Consider the following 20224-nt stretch of genomic DNA (forward strand, 5'->3'; position numbering starts at 1 on the left):
AGGCTGAAGAACGCCAAATGAATTGATCTGCTGTGCTCGGTTGTTCATTCATTCTTTTTTTAACCAAACAATTGTACTGTTCTGTGCGTGAAGCATTGATTTGCTAGTGTGCATGCTGACTGGAGCACCTTTGAACATTTACCTTGGGAGTGCTACTAACATGGTCTTTTCAAATCAGATTCCAAAGTAACCCAAGATGCTTTGTAATGTTGATGGCAGAAGTGTGAGTGTGCAGAGTGTCCTCGAGGGAGCATGAGTCAAGACCCTCTTTGATTTGTGAGAGGAGTACATCACATATGCATTTGCTTTGTGACGTTGCGCTCGTGTACCTGTGGGCTTTGTTCAGCTTTATTAGTGTGCTTAGTGTCGATGTGTTGCTGCTTTGACCTTTAGGAGGAACTGCTCAGTCCCACCGAGGAGGCTCAGAGGCGCCTGATGAGGATCTTCAGTGCCCCTGTAAATCACCCTGCTGGCCATCTGCATATTATTGATGTCTTGGTTTGGCTCTGTCTCTTTGTCTCTTGCACAACTAAAAACAGCAAACCTTTGTGCCGTTAAACACACATTTATTTTAACAGTACTACAGACTGAGTCAAATTATCACCGCTGATGTTCCCTTAAAAAGAAGTCTGCATTACCAGCTTAACCCGGTTGGTTCTACTGCATGTGTCTGTTTCTCCATCTCAGAGTTGGCTTACAGAATGCTCTCCTAGGCTGTTAGCATTAGTAACCATGCCTCACATGCTTAGTGTATTGGGGTATACTTACAGACACACAGCAGAGGAGACTCCTGCTCTCCTGACTGGGACAGAACAGTTGTGACTCATGACGGAGTGAAATATTTCCCCCCTTTGCTGTTGTCCTGCCTCAAACGTCCAATCTCAGTTTCCCAGTTGAACATTTGGACTCTTTGCTTGCCTTTGTGGACTGCCTGAGTCCTGTAATATTGGGTAGATGCCCATATCAAGTCCAGTCCAGTCTTTTGTCTAAATGTTGATTATGAAACGTATATCTGACACATTGAAATAACAGCTGTAAACTACAAAATCTAACACTTGTTTGTACGATGTGTATAAAGTGGAGGTTCCTCCCTCTCAAATGATCTTAGGCTAAGTGTAGACATCGACTTGCAGAGAGCGCACAGATCCACGTCTGTAACTAAGTTACTAACAAGTTACTAACCAAATGGATGTCAGTAAGCGACCACAGAAGGGACCTGCCTCCTACTAATGTGCCGCTCTGACAGTTAGCAATAACTGTATAGGTTTGAACTGATCATTTAGTCATTGTATAGGAATCATCTCCACCCCATGGTTACTCAGTGCAAAGCCATTTCACTTCTCCATTACCTACAAGTGTCCATGCTCTTCTTCTTTGCTTTCATGCACTGCATTTTCTTTCCCCAAAGTTCCATGTTGACCTTGTCTTCTTCTTTGTCCCCTCGTTCTCTGTCCTCTCTCCATACCCCAAACACACTGCTTTTGCTGGTTGTCGTTGTCTCGCTGTGGTTGCTTTGTGGCTCAGCTGGAGCTGCCAGTCACTGTTTCGTCTTCTGCCCACACCCCCACCCCTGCTGCCCCGCTGTCCCAGGGCCTCCTCCAGGTACCGCAGCCCTCCAGCCTTCCTCTGGGCCTCCTGGCTGGAGTTTGTGCTCGTGTGACTTGTCAGAGTGTAAGGCCCGGAATCCTTCTAACTTTTTCTGATTTCCCATGTCTGCAGTATTTCCAACATCTGTATTACACTGTGACCAATACAAAAAGATGAAAGGCTAGGCTACAGGATTTAATCCAGTCCTGTAGATCAAACCCAGAACCACTATCTGACTGATCTGATTTGGTCAAGCCTGGTGGTCAGTCGGAGAACGTTTTGGTCTAAATCCTTTTGGAGACATTATGTCAAGCTACAAAGGATACAAATAAGGGGAAACGTGACATTTTTCTTTATTTGGCACGAAGGGAACCACATTTTAAAGAATGGTCTGATAGAAACCTCTAGCAATGGTCTGAGAATAATGATCCAGCACAGAGATAGATGTAGGGTTTATGTAGTTGTGTTTAGGCAGGAGGAAAGATCTCAGGAGTAAGTAACTCCTGAGATCTTTCATTTGAATGCTGTAAAAAAGAAATCCAGCTATTGTGGGTTTAAGAAAGTTAGCATTGGAGCTATTTTTTGACCAAAGTCTGCTAGGTGGCATAACTAGAAAACAAAGCAACAAGTTGAGTCAATACATGGTGATAAAGTTGTTAGGTGACAAGGTACAATGCTTTGTTTAAGGTACCTTTAGAGTAGATCTATTTATTTCACTTTTAGCAGAGCCTGACTGGCAGTTGCTGAATTTAGGTTGAGCATGTCCTTCATTTCTGTTTGTACTGGCAGCACGGATTAAAGTGACAATTCTTCACTCCTTCTAAACAGTCACTGATTTTTCTCATCAGGCTGATAGAAGCGACCTGCATGGGCTTTGTGTCTTTTGGTTGGCATGTATGTATGCTGTTTATATCTTAATAAAGAGGTATGTGTGAGTGTTGTGTGGCGAATTATTACATTCAGGCGCTACCTCAAAGTTTTTTGTTGTCATGCAGCCATTTTATTCCATGAATCTGTTTGAAAGTGTGACATTAAAGCTGATCTACCATGAAGCCAGCAAACGCATCCCTACAGGTCCTTTCATAGACGATCACACTTGTACACAAACTGGATTTCTCTCACACAGCTGTGCTGGATAAGTATGACAAACCTCACTTTGTTCAGATGCAATGCTACGCGGTTAATGCTCCATTTATCTGTGTGCTTATGTGTTACTCGCATATAACTGTGACCTTTGACCTCCTCATGCTGGCCAAATCCCCAGGGATCAGTGGACGAGGACCCTGTGGCCCTCCTTCAGGCCTCTCATGCTGCAGCTCAGCAATCCCAGGTCTGAGTGTACTCCTCCAGCAGCTCCACCATCGTCACCCTGCTCCGTAGAATGTTGTGCTGTGTTGTGCTCACCCTCTGCTTGCCAAGTGCAGTGTGTCTTGTTCACTTTCCCCACTACTATGATGTGAAACCAGTAGTTAAGACTGAATTATTTTCTTTGGGTTTACATCCAAAATGATCACTATTCATTTTTCTTTACCATTAATGTGCTTTAAGATGTGTTTCTATTATTTAGTTGTTTGTTGTGGTGTTCCTCCCTCACTTTTGTGCCGTTTGTGTTTACTGAACCCAGGTAATCCCTGGTGTTTCTGTTACCCGGGTTGCCATTAAAACCCCAATCACACCCTCCTAAGGCTTGTTTTGAAGTTTGTGACACACAAACATGCGCACACACACACGTTGTCACACAGCAGCCTGAAGGAGCAGCAGTGCTCAGTGGACTGTGAGGCCTTTTGAGTCCACTGTCATCCACTGCATGGTCATCATCTTGGCAAGCTTTCCCTTAATAACCTTTCAGCATGTGCTGGTTATCAAAGTGGAAATAATGGTGTTTTCAAACCCACTCAGTGTGACTACGACTGGTCCAGTGACTCGACAATAATACTTTCCTCGTACCTGTTCTCCACTCATTTTTCTCCTTGTCCTTTCTGTCCACCAGGTGAAGACAGAAGAGCAGATCACAGCGGAGCAAGTCTGGTATGGATCAGAGAAAGTCTGGCTTGTGCACAAAAATGGCTTCTCCCTGGGTGAGATGGATTACTTTGCTTCCTTCTTAAACGTTCCGATGTCGGACATTTCTAACCTTTTGGGGGGCAATTTTGCTCTCTCTGTCTTTTACTTAAATTTAATCTTGTACACCAGTCAAGTCTAATGACAAAGATAATAGGATTTGAATAGGTTTTTAGATGGATTCGTACTTTATGTAATTGTCTGAATTGCAGTGTGATTGTGTGTGTTTCTCAATGACATAGCTTTTAAAGTTAGGAGGAAAGAAAGAAAGATAAAATGGGAACCGATCCAAATTCATTTAGCACCTTTTTGGCAAGTGAAATGTCATCACTGCAGATATTCAGACGGGGAAATAAAGGCAATGTTTTGGGCGTGTTCTGCCTTTAGTTGACGGTGATAGTGGCGAGAGACAGGACATGTGGGAAAAGACGGTAGGAGAATGTTGCAGCAAACGGTCAGGCCAGATGGGAGTCGAACCCTTGACCACATGGGCACAAAAGAGCCCATGTGGTCTAGGGTTCGACTCCCATCTGTCCCATCTTTGGCCTAACTGCTTCGTTATGGGGTCGCTTGGCCTTTCTGTTTCTTAGGTGCCATTGCTGCATTTTAATATATTCACTTTCTGTTTTAATACATCATACTGTGGTCTTGGCCCAAATCCTCTCTGTCTGTAGTTGTTATCTCACAATAATAGACCATGCCTAGTGATTACTTGATTGTTACTGATTAGTTTTCTGCTGATCGACTTCTGTCGACAGTTAATCTTTAATCTTTGGGGAGTTGCATGTATACAACAGTTTTTCCATCTGTCCATCACCAACAAAACTACAAATGTGTCATCTTCACGGTTTCTCTTCATGTACAGATTAAACAGAAGGGATACAACGTGTTCATCAGTGTGCTGTAGAGGGGTTGATGTGATTCAAATTTGAACACAGCCAGGCTAGCTGTTTTCCTCTGCTTTGAGTATTTATGTTAAGCTAGGCTAACCATGTCGCGGCTCCAGCTTTTGTACCCCGCGGGCCGTCAGAGTGGTAAGTGTAGATTTGTGTTATGTACACAACTGCTCTGTAAAGATGAGTATTAATGTGATATCTCATTAGAAAGCTACGGTTCTTGTAATTCGATTTATGCAAACCATTTCAAGATACAATAACAACAGCAGGTACAGTTAACGTCTCTGTCAAACAAGCACTCCAAAAATAGCCGATAAAATATCGCCGTGACTCACCGATTATGATTCATAACGTCTCCCTCGTGCATGCTAGTCCAGCAAAAACGGTCTTGCTTGATCGCTAAGGGTCCACTATCGAATCCAGTAAAATATTTAGTCCAAAACACATTAGTACGTCCATAAAGACCCACGGGGGGCTGTTGCATCATTTCAAATTAGCCAGCAGATATGATAACTCGCGATCATAATTCGGTCTAATTTCACTTTCCATGTCAACAGAGCGGAGATTTTCATCGCAAAATGGAGGCTGCATTCCGCCGGTTAGATTGACACCTCATTTGACCCAATAGGAGCTTCTATAGCCCGGTCACATTCTGGAACAGCCAACGAGAGTCCGCTTTGAAAGACAATGCCCGCCTCTCTTCTTTGGGTAAAGCTAGAGCCAATTGGAAACAGATCCTGTTGAAACTCAGGCTCCATATAGCCAATGAAATTACGAAGACAAGAATATGCAGATTCAGCAGATTGCATGTTGGGAAAGTTTTCAAAACTGAAATTCAAAACCGTGAGTCAAGTACCTAAGACCGATTATCAAGAGCAAAGTCTGGTTCATGAGAATTTTCAAGAATCTGTGAAAGTTGACAATGGTTAAATATGATATAGTTAACCATACATCGACATAAATAAACTATAGTTTGAATTTCGGACACGTAGTATATGCATTTTGACATTTTGACGTGTTTTGACGTGGTGACCTGAGCCTCCAAATGCATTTTTACATGTAAACCACGTGTAAAATATTAATTTTCTGTTGTATTGTTATCAAATTCTAACTTCTACCAGGTGTCATGACTGCATGCTGTTGTAGGAGTGTCTTTTCCAGCTCATAAGTCCCAGTCATAGATAACTGCTGCCATCTGTTGGCCAAAACAAATCCAGGCGGAAATAAAAACCTTCTTTTTGAGTGTGTTGTAAACTCCATAGCTCAATGCCAGTAGCACTAACAGTGATTCTGACTGTTTGTGAGGAAACTTCAGAGTGTTACCGTTCAATAGAGACTAAAACCATACATGTACTCCCAATGATTCAATAAGAGCTGTCAGTTTACTTTGGGTACGCCTTGGATAGGCGTTTTAGGCAAATTGTACAGGAGTGATAAGAGGTTTTAACACACAGACATGAGCCTTATTAAGTCTTGTTTATCTTTGAAAGAGCAAATCAGCTTATTACCCAATGGCTGAACTCTTCTTTTAATGATTAGAAAAGCCTGCCATTGTGTTCGCTGCTTGTCTCTCTTTGGTGGTGATCCACAGAAACAGATAAGACAGGTATTAGACCTAATAATCCAAATATGATCTCATTTTTCCTAATGGGAACGTTTTCTTCGTGCTAGAAAGGGGTGGATTATCGGGTGTTAAAAGGTTAGCAGATTCCTTCGTTTTTCTGTTAACAGAGGGGAAAAGTTGTATCGTCTCTTCTGATTCTAAGTGACCGGAGAAGCTCTGGTGCTAGTCTGCAAGCTCCAACGTTTGAAACATGTCTTTGCCTTTGAATTAGCCAGTTAAGATAAACAGATGAGCTAATAGCTACTGTGTCAGTGCTTCCTGTCTCTTTTGTCTCCTCACAGCCACCGTAGTGAAGACAGAGGCTGGCTCCCTGCCAGAGGGCAAGGTGAAGGTCAAACTGGAGCATGATGGGACAATACTGGAAGTGGACGAAGACGACGTAGAAAAGGTGAAAGAGAGTCGGTTAATGATAGTGCACCTATGATAGCTCCTATGTGCAATTTGATACAAACTGTTCATCCATACCAACTTGTTTTTCATATTCACTCCTGGGTATGATGAAAATATCATTTAGTATTTTTTATAAATGTTTAGGTATTTCTGATCATTGGACTGAGGATGGTACTGAGGATGTACAGAACACAATTTCTATCCCAGATAGAGACAGTGTATCACAGTATTAGTGATTGCAAGTAATTGTATATCTAATTTATATCCTCTGTATTAATTCTAAAAATAAGTGTTACAGACAGTTTCAAAATAGAAAATGAGTTTGTGTCTCATACTTTGTTTTGGTGATGTGCTTTTTGTACATTTAAATTTGACTTTATGAATTATTTCAGTCAAGCCAGATTTCCACTTCTAGTAAAACAGAATGAAGGTTAGTTAATGTCACTTGCATGTACAACTCCGATGGATGCAGCCTGAAGCAGTCCCTGGGCACTAATCTCCACCTGTCACTCAGAGCCTCAGAAGGCCTCAGAGGACTCTGACAGCCAGCAGGAGGGGATAGGTGGAGGACGGGTCAGACAGGACAGTTGGGAAGTTCAGTAGTTAACATTTGCTTACTTGGCCACAATGCTTTTCCCAATCAGACGTTTCTAAAATCTCTGAAGATGTGTTGAGTGGAACAAGGCAACTATGTTGATCATGTCGTTGCCAAGATTTTGACTGTAAGGCTCTAAATATCAGGACCCAGAGGACAAAAAAAGTCTCAGTCATTTAGTTGATGGTGTGATGATGTCATAGACCTCCTGTTTAATGGTCTGTCTGAGAATCTACAGAATCACTATCAGTGTACTGGGAAAATGGCCCTCTTAACACCGCTATAAATAACAGCTATCAGCATGCATTAACAGCATACCTGATGACATAAGCAGAAAGCTTCCTAATAGAAGACCTCCTTCTTCCTGACCTCTAAATAGACTTTATTATTATATTAATATTCAATTCACTTCCTAGGAGCTATAGAGGTGCATGCCGCTCTGGACTAACACAGTGTTGGTTTGGGTCTGCACATGGGATTTGCTGACAAGAACAAAATATGAAATGACACAAACCTTATTCATTCAAGGAGGGAGGTGTAGCTACTCTACAGACTCATCAGTTCAATGTATTTTCTCATAGTTGTGTATGCAACGTATACATGTGATGGCAGAAGGGTTATTATTTCAAATATACAAATAGCTCACAAATACACCAGCGTCATATTAGAAGATGCAGCACTCTGTTTGTCACTGCGGGCTCCAATAGGACATCATTGGTCATGATGGTGCACCTCCAGCTGTATGAAGCATCAGTTTGATTAAACACATGCAAACTTAGAGGCGGTTAAGCTTTAAGAAAGAGAAGGACTTGTGTTTCCTCTGGGGTGTCATCACTCCTCTGGTGCCCCTGACTTTGTCCCTGGATCACCCTACAGTACCACTGGATACGACAGGTCTAAGCGACCACTGGACCTCAGACATGTTGTATCCAAGATCCAATCTAAATGAACAGTCCATGGGTGTATCTGGGTACCTGTCTCTCTGTGACTCGTTGAATGGCATCATCTTCATCTCTCTCTCTGTGTGCAGGCCAACCCTCCGTCTTGCAACCGATCAGAGGACCTGGCTTCACTGCTCTATCTGAATGAATCCAGTGTGATGCACTGCCTGAGGCAGCGCTATGGAGGCAACCTCATCCACACCTACGCTGGAACCAATATGGTGGTCATCAACCCACTAAGCACACCCTCCATGTACTCTGAGAAGGTAAGTGTGAGACTGATGATAGGGCAGTATACTGTTTGAGTGCCCATGGTTTTGGAATGGCATATCATGTGTGGGTGTCTATGTCCTTTGAATAGCACGAGCAGAACAATTCAAGCCCAAGAACTTTAACTTTGCCAGCCGTTTTCTGCGAGCTAAAGTTCTGTGAATAAACATTTAAATAGGCCAAAAACAATCTATTTCATAGTTATGTCTCCTCTAACAACAGCTCCTTTTAAATGACTGTGTTTGTGCGTGGTGCCACAACATACAGCATCCTGTTCTGTTTAACATTATCTTATCACAATCCTAATCATATCCATCAATAGAACTATACTGAATAGCTCAAAGCTTCATTCATAATGTTGACAATCTTAAATTATTCAGTGTGGCTTTGTAGCACAAAGGCAGTAAAACTGCCTTTGTGCTACAAAGCACACTGTATATAATCCATCGGGCTTAATCATAATAATCTCTATTCAGAAGGTTTGGCGCGTTTCTCCTCACACAGCGTTGCCAATACCTGCGCAGAAAATACATCAAAACGTGCGGCCTGATCGGGAATAGATTGCTATGTATTGTCTAGAGAGATTGGCCCAGCGGTGTGTGGTCACACACTGTCCCTCAGGTTGTGGCATGTTAATACATATTGGGCAGCAAGATATGCCCTATCTCCTTCTCCTAGGAGTATTTTTAATTTTGAGATGTCACTAAATTCTTTAAAATATGAAATTACAGAGTTGAATTTTTTAAAGTATATGTTCCTAATTTTATTGAATGTTTCGCATTTTAGGAGGAAGTGCATCTCTGTCTCAGCCTCACCTGTCCCACAGTGACCACATATTCTGTTCTCTTTTGGTTGCCAGGATGTTTAGTGTCTTCCTTTAGATTTCCAGTTTGTGGTCTCTGAGCCTGTACTCGGTGAGGATCTGTCTCTGCTTTCTATCTCTGACAGTAGAGACATATTCTGCCAATTCATAATCTATTTCTAGGGCCAGATAACATTCTAATCTACTTTGGCTTTTACTTTCTTCTTTCCAGTGTTCCAGATCGGTTTCTTTACATCTTGTTATAATGTGTTTTACTCTGATTGGTGTTTGGAGAGCAGTGTTGTTGTGAGACTGGTCCCAGTGTGTCTGAGAGGAGGCAGTTAGTCGAGATGCAGCTCTTCAGCACAAGAGTTATAATAAATTTAAAAATAGATGAAATCATTTCTAAAATTTACAACATGCTTTTATCCAACAAAACATTATGCTTTAATGCATATTTGTTGGCGTTTAGCCTTTGAAAAACAACATTTTCTCCCACTTTCCATAGCGAGGAAAATACCTGTATTAACGGGGCAGTGTAGCAGCAATCTAACAGAACCATAAATTACATTTCTATAACCACAATAACACAAAATCATATTTCTTAAGGTGATGACTTCACAAAATTTGACAACAGACATTTGAAGCTTCATTCTAAAACCTCAAAGCTTTGAATGTAGAAATACAAAGACTTTGGGTACATTTCCATAACGTTAACTCCTCTTACCAAGTTTTGGTGAGCAGACATATGGAGAACAGAGATGTGGGGGTCACCTCCATGGAAAAGAGACGGAAAACTGGTTTGTAATAAAGGATTCAAGATTCACTGGTGCTGATTTGGGGCTCAGCAGGCAGGGGGGACCACTCCACCAGAAACAGAAACTCTGAATCATTCTAGAGACTGTTTTGAAAACATCTGAGTTCTGATAGTCTGTTAGCTGTGATTAGTGTAGGAGAAAGCAGTCGATAATCGTCTGTTGATTCGCTGTGTGTATCTTTCGCACCAGGTGATGCACATGTTCAAAGGCTGCCGGCGTGAGGACTCTGCACCTCACATCTACTCTGTGGCCCAGTCCGCCTACCGCAACCTGCTCACCACCCGGCAGGATCAGTCCATCGTGCTGCTGGGCAAGTCCGGTAGCGGCAAGACCACCAACTGCCAGCACCTGGTCCAGTACCTGGTCTCCATCGCCGGCAGCACGGGCAAAATCTTCTCTGGTGAGCCTACAGACAGAGTCATCACATCAATACATGAATAAATAGAACAGATGAGTAGATACGTAGTCATACAGGACCTGCACGTTGATTTGTATAGTGTTGTATCACTGCAGTGGGAATAGATGCACTTTATTTGGAGGTAAAACTCTAACTGAACCAACCAGACACATCACTGTTAATCTCTCATTGCACAGGAATCCTGTGTGTCCTCAGCTATGGTAGGAAGCAGGTGGTGGTTCTATAAGCTGTGATGGATGTTTACAACAGTCAGTTTGCTTAATAACTTTACTGTTCACCTCGGTTTTCTCTACCAAAACTATGAAAATAAGGCCCAGGTTGCAAATACTATATTTTATACTATATAAACTATATTTTTATTCCCAGAAGATTAATCAGAAGTTGTCGAGGTGAAATACGTGGAGGCACTAACAAAGGACAGTATTTGTTCACTGACTGCACCTGTGTTCATTCAAAACTTTATACTTTTAAACTCTAATGATGTGTAGGGCCTAAGTGCCCACTTGAATATTATGATGTTATGTGTAAATATGTAGGTAAGTATAAGTTTCTGTTCATGGATTATGATGCAAATGTGAAATATATAAATCTGTCTAATATGAAGATGTTATGAACAGAACAGGCAGAAATGGTAAAATATTGGTTTCTGAGGTTAAGACAGAGGTCATTTTACTAAATGTAGTCGACATCTAGTGTTTGAACCACGATGAGCAATGTACATACAGTGCAAATTATTATAAATATGCTCAAGCCATATTCTAGATTATTTAAAGCATTCTGAAAGTCTGTCCACCCCAGATGGAGACAAACTGCTCCAGTATTTAGTGAAAGACAAAGGGCAGAACAGAATGCTGCATTCTCACTCAAAGGTTTATACTGATCCCTCTGAACACATAATGAGATCCAGTTTGACATTGTTCTGCTGACCCAGCTGAGAAGTGGCAGGCGGTCTACACCATCCTGGAGGCTTTTGGCAACAGCTCCACCTCTATGAACACCAACGCCAGCCGCTTCTCCCACGTAGTGTCCCTGGACTTTGACCAGGCTGGGCAGGTGGCCTCCGCCTCCATCCAGGTAACACACACACACACACACACACACAGGTGTGCTGTACTGAGGATATCATAGCAGGACCGTCTGACTCATGCTGTCTCCTCCTGCTTAGACGATGCTGCTGGAGAAACTGAGGGTGAGCAAACGACCCGAGGCAGAGTCCACCTTCAACGTCTTTTACTACATGATGGCCGGAGCCGACAGCAGCCTGAGGTGACTCCTCTAGCACTTCATGTCAGCAATATGAATAGCATAAAGACGGACTCTTTCCTTTCCCAAGGCATTCATTTTTGTGTGATGTTTTTTATGCGTCCGCTTCCAGCCGTCCCTCCGTCCGTCTCAAGGATGAACTGATTAGAATTTAGTGGTCAAAAGTCACTGTGACCTCAAAAAAACAGATTTTTAGTGTTGATGAACTAAATCAAAGGAAATGTTGTTGAAATTCCTGCACAACCTCCTGAGGCTGATCCCAGTACCTCCCTCCTCCTCTCCTCCAGAACGGAGCTGCACTTTAACCACCTGGCTGAGAACAGTGCTTTTGGGATCCTACCACAGTCTAAGGTAATCACACCACATGGTTCCTTTCATATGTTCTACATGTATTTAGCTGAGCCCTATATTATTAAAGGCCAATACACAAGCTTTTGAGGCCGATACCAATGTCTATTAAAAAAATCATATGAAGATACTGTATATTGGTGGGAATTCATTTTCTCTACCAACCCATAAATTGATGCACAGTTTTGATGAGGTTCCTTTTTTTTTTTTTTTTCACAATTGCGATCAAGAATGTAGTGAACATTACAGCTGACAAATAAATGTTGTTGACCTGCTTTCAAAACATATATCAAGCATTTATATATATTCTTCACTTTCTTGTCATTTATTAGCTGACAAATATGGCAATACAGATGGAGCAATAAGATCGTTCATATTTTAGTTATTTTCTAACAAAGGCGACAACAGATGTTATTGATTTACAAAACATAGAAGGACACAAATAAGTACCCGCAGACAGCATGTGAAAATACAAATGACATCATTTGAAAAAAAACCACAATGACTAAATAACAAATGAAAGAGAGAGGGCAAAAAGAAAAGCAGGGCGTGATCTGCAATAAGCTCATATTAGCCAATGTATCGGCCGGACTCCAAACTCTATGGTATTTATGAATGAAATGAATATATGGAAGCAGCTGATTGCTGCTGCAACATTTCCACTTCCTGTCAGTTTGATCTGCTCATATCCTCTCCAGCCTGAAGACAAGCAGCGAGCCTCGCAGCAGTTCACCAAGCTGCAGGCAGCCATGAAGGTGCTGGGCATCTCTGGTGAGGAGCAGAAGGCCCTGTGGCTCATCCTGGGGGCTGTTTACCACTTGGGGGCCGCAGGAGCCACTAAAGGTAACAACTCCCAGCTGACTGACTGCAAATGCATCAAATCTTGAGTACATCACATCACTGGAAGATTGTCCCATTGTTTGTACTGGTCGGTACATGAAGAGAACATCTGTGTCCCTGACTGTGCTTCTGGTGCTCCACAGCAGCACAGTAGCATTCACTAAGGCCCTGGTTACACTTGTCTTTTCAATGCCACTTTTGTGATCAGGTGCACCAGATGAGAACTGAGCTGTGTCCACATATGTGGGTCCATACTTTACACTTCAATGCCTGATCAGATAGTGAAAGGATATATTTCGTGGTCAAAGCACTGTAAAACAGTGGATGGACCCTTTTCATTTCTTATAAATTATTCACATTAAAAGTCTGCCTGTTATTTTGTCATTTGAAAGCTTTTATTTTGAAGCAGCACAATCAGGAAACATTGATTATGTATGTAGACTGAGATAGCAGGTCTCAGCTCTCCTCTCTTCCCTTTGCTCTCCTGTGTGGGAGGAAGATGATGGAGAGCTGTGTTTGACTGGCTGGCTGATCGGATCCCAAAGCGTTCAGACTTGACAGTTAATGTGTCCTGGTATGATCAGATTACAAAGGTCACAATGACGAGACCAGTCTCACCCAGGCCTATCTTGTTGAGGTGTAGAGACCTTTGAGAGGATGACAGGTCAAACCAGAAAAAGACCCATTGTGGCACAATGAGATGGGGCCAAACATACCCAGCAAGGACCAAAACTATTTAGTGGGCGGGGTTAATCCTTTAGAGGGCCTGAAGGCCCGGCTGGACCGGCTCTTCCTCCCTAAATAACGAAATGTGTGTGTTCTCATCTCGTAAAGGAGAATGACACTTTATCATCAAAGACAAGTCTTTGAGTGTGTATGTATATAAACCTGGTAGATGAAGGGATTACTGGTGATGTTTTTAACAAAATACATGCATGTCATGTCTTTTGTCTTTCTCTGAATCATATCGCAGAAGCTGTGTCAAGCCTCACCTGGTGTGTTCATCTCCTATTGGTCCATGCTCAGTATAACATGAGGACTGATCATCCTTTTTCATTAAATGACCCAGTGATGTTTTTCATGGACGGGAAAGACCAAAAGCACTGTGAAATCCATTTACTGTCCCGCTGCAAGGCTTTTAATTCAATGAACTGGTCAGAGATGTTGCTCATTATTCTCACTCAACCACACATTAGGGCTGGGTGATCAGTATATGACAGATATTAGATAAATACTGCAGTCACAGACAGGTGAAGGCTCAGTGCTCTACTCCAGGGTGAGAACTGGCTAGTTCTGAGTACAGTATATGCAGGGGAGACACAATAATGTCAATACCTGTGAAATATGTCATCCGATTTCATAGCAATGCAATAAATGCTACTTTTGTGATAATGTATGATTCCCATTAACACATAGGCCTACATACATTAACTGTGACCTCTGCATTGAAGCCATCCTGAGCATCAGGAGCAGTGGGCTGCTGTAAAGCTCCCAGGGAGCAACTTGGGTTCAGTGTCTCACTCACGTGTGGTCTGAGGACTCACTGAGCGGCAGCATTTATCAAAGGACACAATCACAGAAACAGGTTGCGTTATAGTGCAGTCCAATCAGACAACACCACTAACAACAGGGTCCTCAGAGAGTTGAATAAACAACAATAATTGTATACATAGTGTGCAGAGTAAAATCGATTGGGTGCCTGAACATGCTTCTGTTAAGCTTAGCATGCTTTCAAGTGACCAGGGTTTTGGTGGAGGGCAAAAAATGGTTCTTTCTTATCCTCAAAAGAGAATAGCAAAAAATATACAACTGGCGTTGACTTCCTAACAACTGCCTCTAGGTGTCAGGCTTGACTCTCTGTAGGCAGCATGCTGACTGTAACATCAACCAGGACTACAGGACACGCAGAGTTTGTTGTGTGGAAAATGTTGGTCAACCTAAAGGGACTTGCTCTCACCCTAGTGGTATGTAACCATGCAGATAGTTTTGGTTTTATTTGTCCAGGTTATGGAATATGAAATGTCTGTGTGATAGTTCTGAGAAGTCTGTCCACCAGATGTTGGAGCCTGGCTGCAGGGATTTGCTCACACTCGGCGATGTTTGTGCCGATGACGGTCGGTGTCCCGGTTCATCCCAAAGGTGTAAACTGGGGTTGAGCTCAGGTTCTCTGCTGGCCAGTCAACTAGTCCCACGCCAAACTGGGAACAAAATTAGTCTGTGGGCCGGGCTTTGTCCACAACATATCATAGTGTGATCATGGCCCAAAACCAAACCAAGTATGTGGGCAGAGTAGAGCCTCTCGTGCTTCTGCATAGCCAGAGTCAACTCGAGGAAAGTGAGACAGTGTTTCTTTGTAATTTGGGTGTTGTAGGGAGCAGATAGCAGATACATGTGGTCAGTAAAGGTCCTGTAAGGCTGGCCTGTTAGTCCGCTCTCAGTTAAGCCTCGTACAGTCTGCATGACTTTTGCCATGATTCGCGTGTATCAGACAGATTTGTGAGATTGGACATTAAAAATCCTTAAATCGCTACAGAATCACAGTTAGTCGTGTAGTTCAGGCTGTCCCCACATGTGGGACTGTCCCAGCCATCATGATCATATTATTAGCTTTCATGTCATAATATTATTCTTGACATTGATAACAGCAGTTGACAAATCAATCTTAACTGAAGCTCCACTCATTCTGGAGATTTAATCCTATCACAGTCCTCATGGGTTTGCTCATTAACCATGGAAGGGCTCAGTGTTACAAGGCAATGTTTGTGTTCTCTTGCTTGGTCGGGCAAGTGAGTCAGATATCGACTTCCTTTCTACAAATTGTTTTAATAATTAGTGGTTATCAAATAAAAACCCAAATCAAGGTAAAATGTTTAATCTTGATTTAAGTGAATAAATCGTGAACCTCTAACGCCGCCCAACTTATCTCCTGTTTCCAGGGTAATTCAAAATGCTCGCTTGTCCTTTAGCTTATGAACTTTGTCCTCACTCGCCGCCATTGTAACACAAGAGTCCGATCGCAGAGTTGATGGTGTGTGATATGGTCAAAAGCTCAAGAGAAAGCCAGTAAGTTGACTTTGAGTCCAAACGTTTTGGTCAAATGTTGGGTGCTATAGTGTGGTGCTCCTTGGAGACAGGTCTTCCTCAGCTTGTAGATGATGGCTCAAACTGTATCCACACTGAACACTTGGCTTTTGCTGTGGCAGAGAGTGCTTTTGGTCTTTTCCCCTTAAGGTTCAAGTCTATTCATTTCTTATGATGTTAAGTCGAGGTGCTCACCTCTGCTATAAAACACTGCAGGAGCAACTTGAAACATACACACACAAAGACTTCTTGCATGGTTATGTTAAAGATTCCTCACTCAGCACAGCTCGTCTGTGCTTAGATGCATAGTTTTTGTCAACCTGCATCAACATGACAACAGTCTTGGGACAAACTATCTTGTGGCTTGAACAGAACAACAATGAGATTTGGAAAGTGTTCCGTGTGCGCTGGCTGCTACATTCTTTCAGCTGAGTCTGTTTTGTCTTTGTCTGGGGACTCGTGGTAGTCCACAGAGTACCATTTACCATCCTCTGATACAAACCTGATCCTACAGTGACCTGTCTAACTTCTCAGCTTGCTCTTCCAAAGCATGATGGTGGTGTCAGTGCAGTTTAATGCTAATGTGTATATATTCCTGTGGCTGTGAATTGATGAATCTATGAAGTGTGTTATCTCTAACCTCCTCTCTTTGCTTGCATGTTTGCATGCTGTGCCCTATCAAACGCAGACGGAGATGAAGGTAATAGAAAAAACAACACACAAGCTGTTTTTCACTTCAAATAAAGTTTATTTCAGAGGCTCTCTTGTTTGTACTTTATGTCTTAATGCTTTTATCATTCCTCCCAGGCCTTAAGACATTAGCATTTTTATTGTTTCTGCTCCTCCTCCCCCTCCTCTCTTCATCTCCCTCTCTCTTGTGTTGTCGTGTTTGCCTCGTGACGACTCTTCCCGCTCCCTCTCTCACCCTTTTCTCTTCCGTGAGATGAAAATCACGGGGATCAGAACTGTCCTTTTAAACTGCTCCCTCTGATGCCTCCCCGTGTCGCCCACATTCAACTCCCGAGCCGCTGTCACAGTACAACACATTCTCTAAAGCAAAGTAAAGCTTGTTCATTTTCACTTCTCTAGTTAGTGTCTTGACTTTCTTCCACAGAACTTTTATTTCCCAGCTTACCCCGTGTATCCCCGTGACGTTTCTGCTTGGCAGGGGCCCCTGTTGATTCTCTGGCTCTGTGTCTATAAGCTCTTTGATTGGTTGGCTGAGGAGGCTGCCATGTTGCCTTGGTTCACTCTAAAACACGGGCTTTGAATCTCGTCCAGACCAAATGGAGATGCACTCCTCATGCAGACTGATAGTCAGGGTGTGATCAACAGTGATTAGCAAAGATCTAAATCTGAGTTGTTGAGTTTGATTTCAGTGTATTTTCCACCGCGTACCATAGAAAACACCAGTTTTAAGTCTCTAAGCCCAGATGTTCAACAGATGTTACATTAGTGTCTTCTCAGACTGGACACAACTCCACCAGAGCCACAGGAAACACTAAACAGTGGTTTTCACAGGCTCCATAGTAGTCCTTGTGACTAGTAAATAGGGATGCACCGATGCTGATACTGTTCATTTCCGATCTATTCAATTCAGTTCTATGTGTATATGCTAGATACATTAATGAGTGGGATTTTAATTCCTGTTTACGTTTTCACCAATTTGTTGCTGCTTTAAAAGTGTTCACACTTGAATTTTCTTTGTTACCACGTTACTGGTTTATGATGTATTATTTTAACAATGAATAACAATTCAGTAAATTCTATGTATTAATTTAATTCTTTACATCTTTTTTACAACGTTTAAGTGGAGCCTGATGTTTCCCCACACATACCAGAATGACCTGAGTCTCTTCCACACATACAGCTTATTAATGAAACACTGGCATCAGATCAGTTCTCGGTACCAGCTGATCCCCAAAATGCAAAAAGCAGTCTGATAGGTGCATCCCTACTGGTAAATTGACTTTGACAAGATAACCATTCGCCAAAGCAATCTCAGCAATTTTTAAAAGGAAAGTATATATTTGAGGTGAGATCTTGATGTTGATGATGGGCCTGTTTAAGAGCCAACATGACGGACAGAGAGCTGTATGTGGAACCTCATCGAGGTTAGTGTGATGAACGGTGCTGGAGTCAATTATTTCACATGCTTAGACTCACCCATTCAGCATCATCTCTGTGAAGGTTTTCATTCGTGCAGTGGTCGTATTCCCAAACATGTAGAGAATCCTCTCAGAGCTCCTCACTCAGCCGCAACATTTCTACATCAGGAGTGATTCAGGAAAGGAAGGGACAGAAACCTGATGGCAGAGATGGGCAAAGATACATCAAAATGTATTTTGATACAAAATACAAAATACCCCTCAAATAAATGTATCAAAATAAAATACAAAATACTGGTGCCAGAAAATGTAACAAAATACAATACATGTATTTTGTATTTAAAATATAGGAAATACTTTTTTCTGGATTTTCCGTTTTCTCACAATTTGGTATAGCAGAGCGTTCAGGTTTGGGCTATAATGTACACAAAGCTCTGGTGAAGCCCACAAAAAGAAAGAACAGTCACATAATGTCAGTGTAACTAAGCACATCTGTGCTTGTTGATGGTCCTTGAACATCATCTTGTTGAGACATGTTGTCCACCTGGCCAACTGTAGAATGTATGAAATAATAAAACTACTTTCATAATATGCCTTTTAAATAAAATAAATTGGATATTTAATGTTTTTTTTAACAAATGGACATCTACTGTCACAGCCTGGCTAACTGTGAACTATATTATCTGCCGGTAATTGATATGGCATTATGACATTCACATTGAGAAGATGCAGCATAACTTGTAATACAGTGCAAGATTAGATGGTCAGACGTCTCTTGATAAGGTTATCATGAACATACAAGCTCCCAATCTCCCTCTTGCTATATAGCTAGTTACTCCACTGACAAGTTAACTTGCTAAACACTGGCTATGCACTAGCCTAGACAGCATGCTAGCGTCATTAGCATGTTAGCATCGAGCTTGATATTATAACCATCACCATGTATGTACAATAGGCTATGTAGCCAGACCCAGACATACATTATACATCAAGCTAGTTGACATCTGTCACACTCAGATAAACTATTTACCTTGACAGACAATCCGTTGAACTTGAAGATCTGAAGACTGAACTCGTGAACTGTTTTTTGATTCGTGGAGAAAGTATTTTGAGTATTTTAAATACAAAGTTACTCCACTCTAAAGTATTTTGTTACAAATTACGTTCGATTTTTATCGGCTCTATCAAATACAAATTACAAAATACTCAAAAGTAATTGAAATACGTATTTCAAATACAAGTAATAGAAATACTGCCCATCTCTGCCTGATGGGCACGGTGATGGGTATGACACATTCTTTTAAAGAGCTGTGATTGGTTGATCCAAAAGAGCTAATAATGCACTCTTGGTGCTGATGGGCCTAGAAAGGACAGAGAGATGGATAGATCACAGAGACTAGTCTCTATTCAGACATGGTGTAGTTGATCTCTGTTGAATACATTGAAGCCATAGGCTTACTTTATATTGATTTGATATTAACTTTCATCAGTTTCAGTCTCTAGAAGTAGCAGCATCAGTCTGCATGTAAATCTATGAACCAGCCAACATTGTCGTGGTCACGTTCATTTCTGTTCTAGTGTTGGGTGAGAGACGTGAGGACATCTAACGTGATGGACCACACACCTTTTCCCTGCACATTGTTATCTGTAGGGTTTCATTAAGTCTGGAGAATATTTCTCTCTCTCTCTGTCTGTCCACCAACTCTTCAGACTCTTAAAAGTCCTCCTCCCTCCTCTTTAAGGGCTGAGATGCTTTGTGAAGAAAATGTCATAATACTACGATTCTTCATAGAATTCCATCGCTAGGAGCAACTCATTGCACCAGCAAGCTTCATGAATACAGCCATAGTGGTTCTCAGGCTTCTGTAACTGAAGGCCCCTTTCTGATTGCTAAGTTATTTCCCAGGACCACCTTCCCAAATACATGTAAGGAAAAGAAATATCACTTTTCTTTTTACAAAGCGATCTGTTTTGTGTCTCTGCATCCAAGGGAACATTAGTTTGTCTCTACCTGATGTGTCCTGGTTAGTGTGGTGATATTCAAACATAACTGATCATTGAAATGATGCATTTTAATTTGACTTTTATTACTTATGTTTAATTCTTGAGCACATTTCGATATAAAATAACTCTCTTTAGAAAATTTGAATTTTCAATTGAATTCAACCAATTGGCATTACCT

The 20224-nt window shown here is 41.8% G+C and overlaps 1 protein-coding gene across 13 annotated transcripts in view; it reads left to right on the plus strand.

The window, feature by feature from the left end:
* The window catches only part of LOC142931488 (unconventional myosin-XVIIIa-like), a 155845-nt gene that overhangs the window by 39705 nt on the left and 95916 nt on the right, over positions 1 to 20224 (plus strand). For 8 of the 13 annotated variants that reach the window (XM_076075425.1, XM_076075433.1, XM_076075422.1 and 5 more), the window contains 8 exons: positions 3578 to 3665; positions 6450 to 6556; positions 8184 to 8360; positions 10174 to 10384; positions 11334 to 11476; positions 11568 to 11668; positions 11953 to 12016; positions 12712 to 12856. In XM_076075425.1, coding sequence (XP_075931540.1) covers positions 3578 to 3665; positions 6450 to 6556; positions 8184 to 8360; positions 10174 to 10384; positions 11334 to 11476; positions 11568 to 11668; positions 11953 to 12016; positions 12712 to 12856 — 1036 coding nt within the window. Of the gene's footprint in view, positions 1 to 3577; positions 3666 to 6449; positions 6557 to 8183; positions 8361 to 10173; positions 10385 to 11333; positions 11477 to 11567; positions 11669 to 11952; positions 12017 to 12711; positions 12857 to 16622; positions 16635 to 20224 lie in introns of all 13 variants that reach the window. The other 5 variants (XM_076075424.1, XM_076075420.1, XM_076075426.1 and 2 more) reach the window with 1 other exon arrangement.

The sequence above is a fragment of the Anarhichas minor genome, unplaced genomic scaffold (assembly GCF_050575085.1).
Source record: "Anarhichas minor isolate MPS153535 unplaced genomic scaffold, ASM5057508v1 ptg000052l, whole genome shotgun sequence".
NCBI classification, from domain to species: domain Eukaryota; kingdom Metazoa; phylum Chordata; class Actinopteri; order Perciformes; family Anarhichadidae; genus Anarhichas; species Anarhichas minor.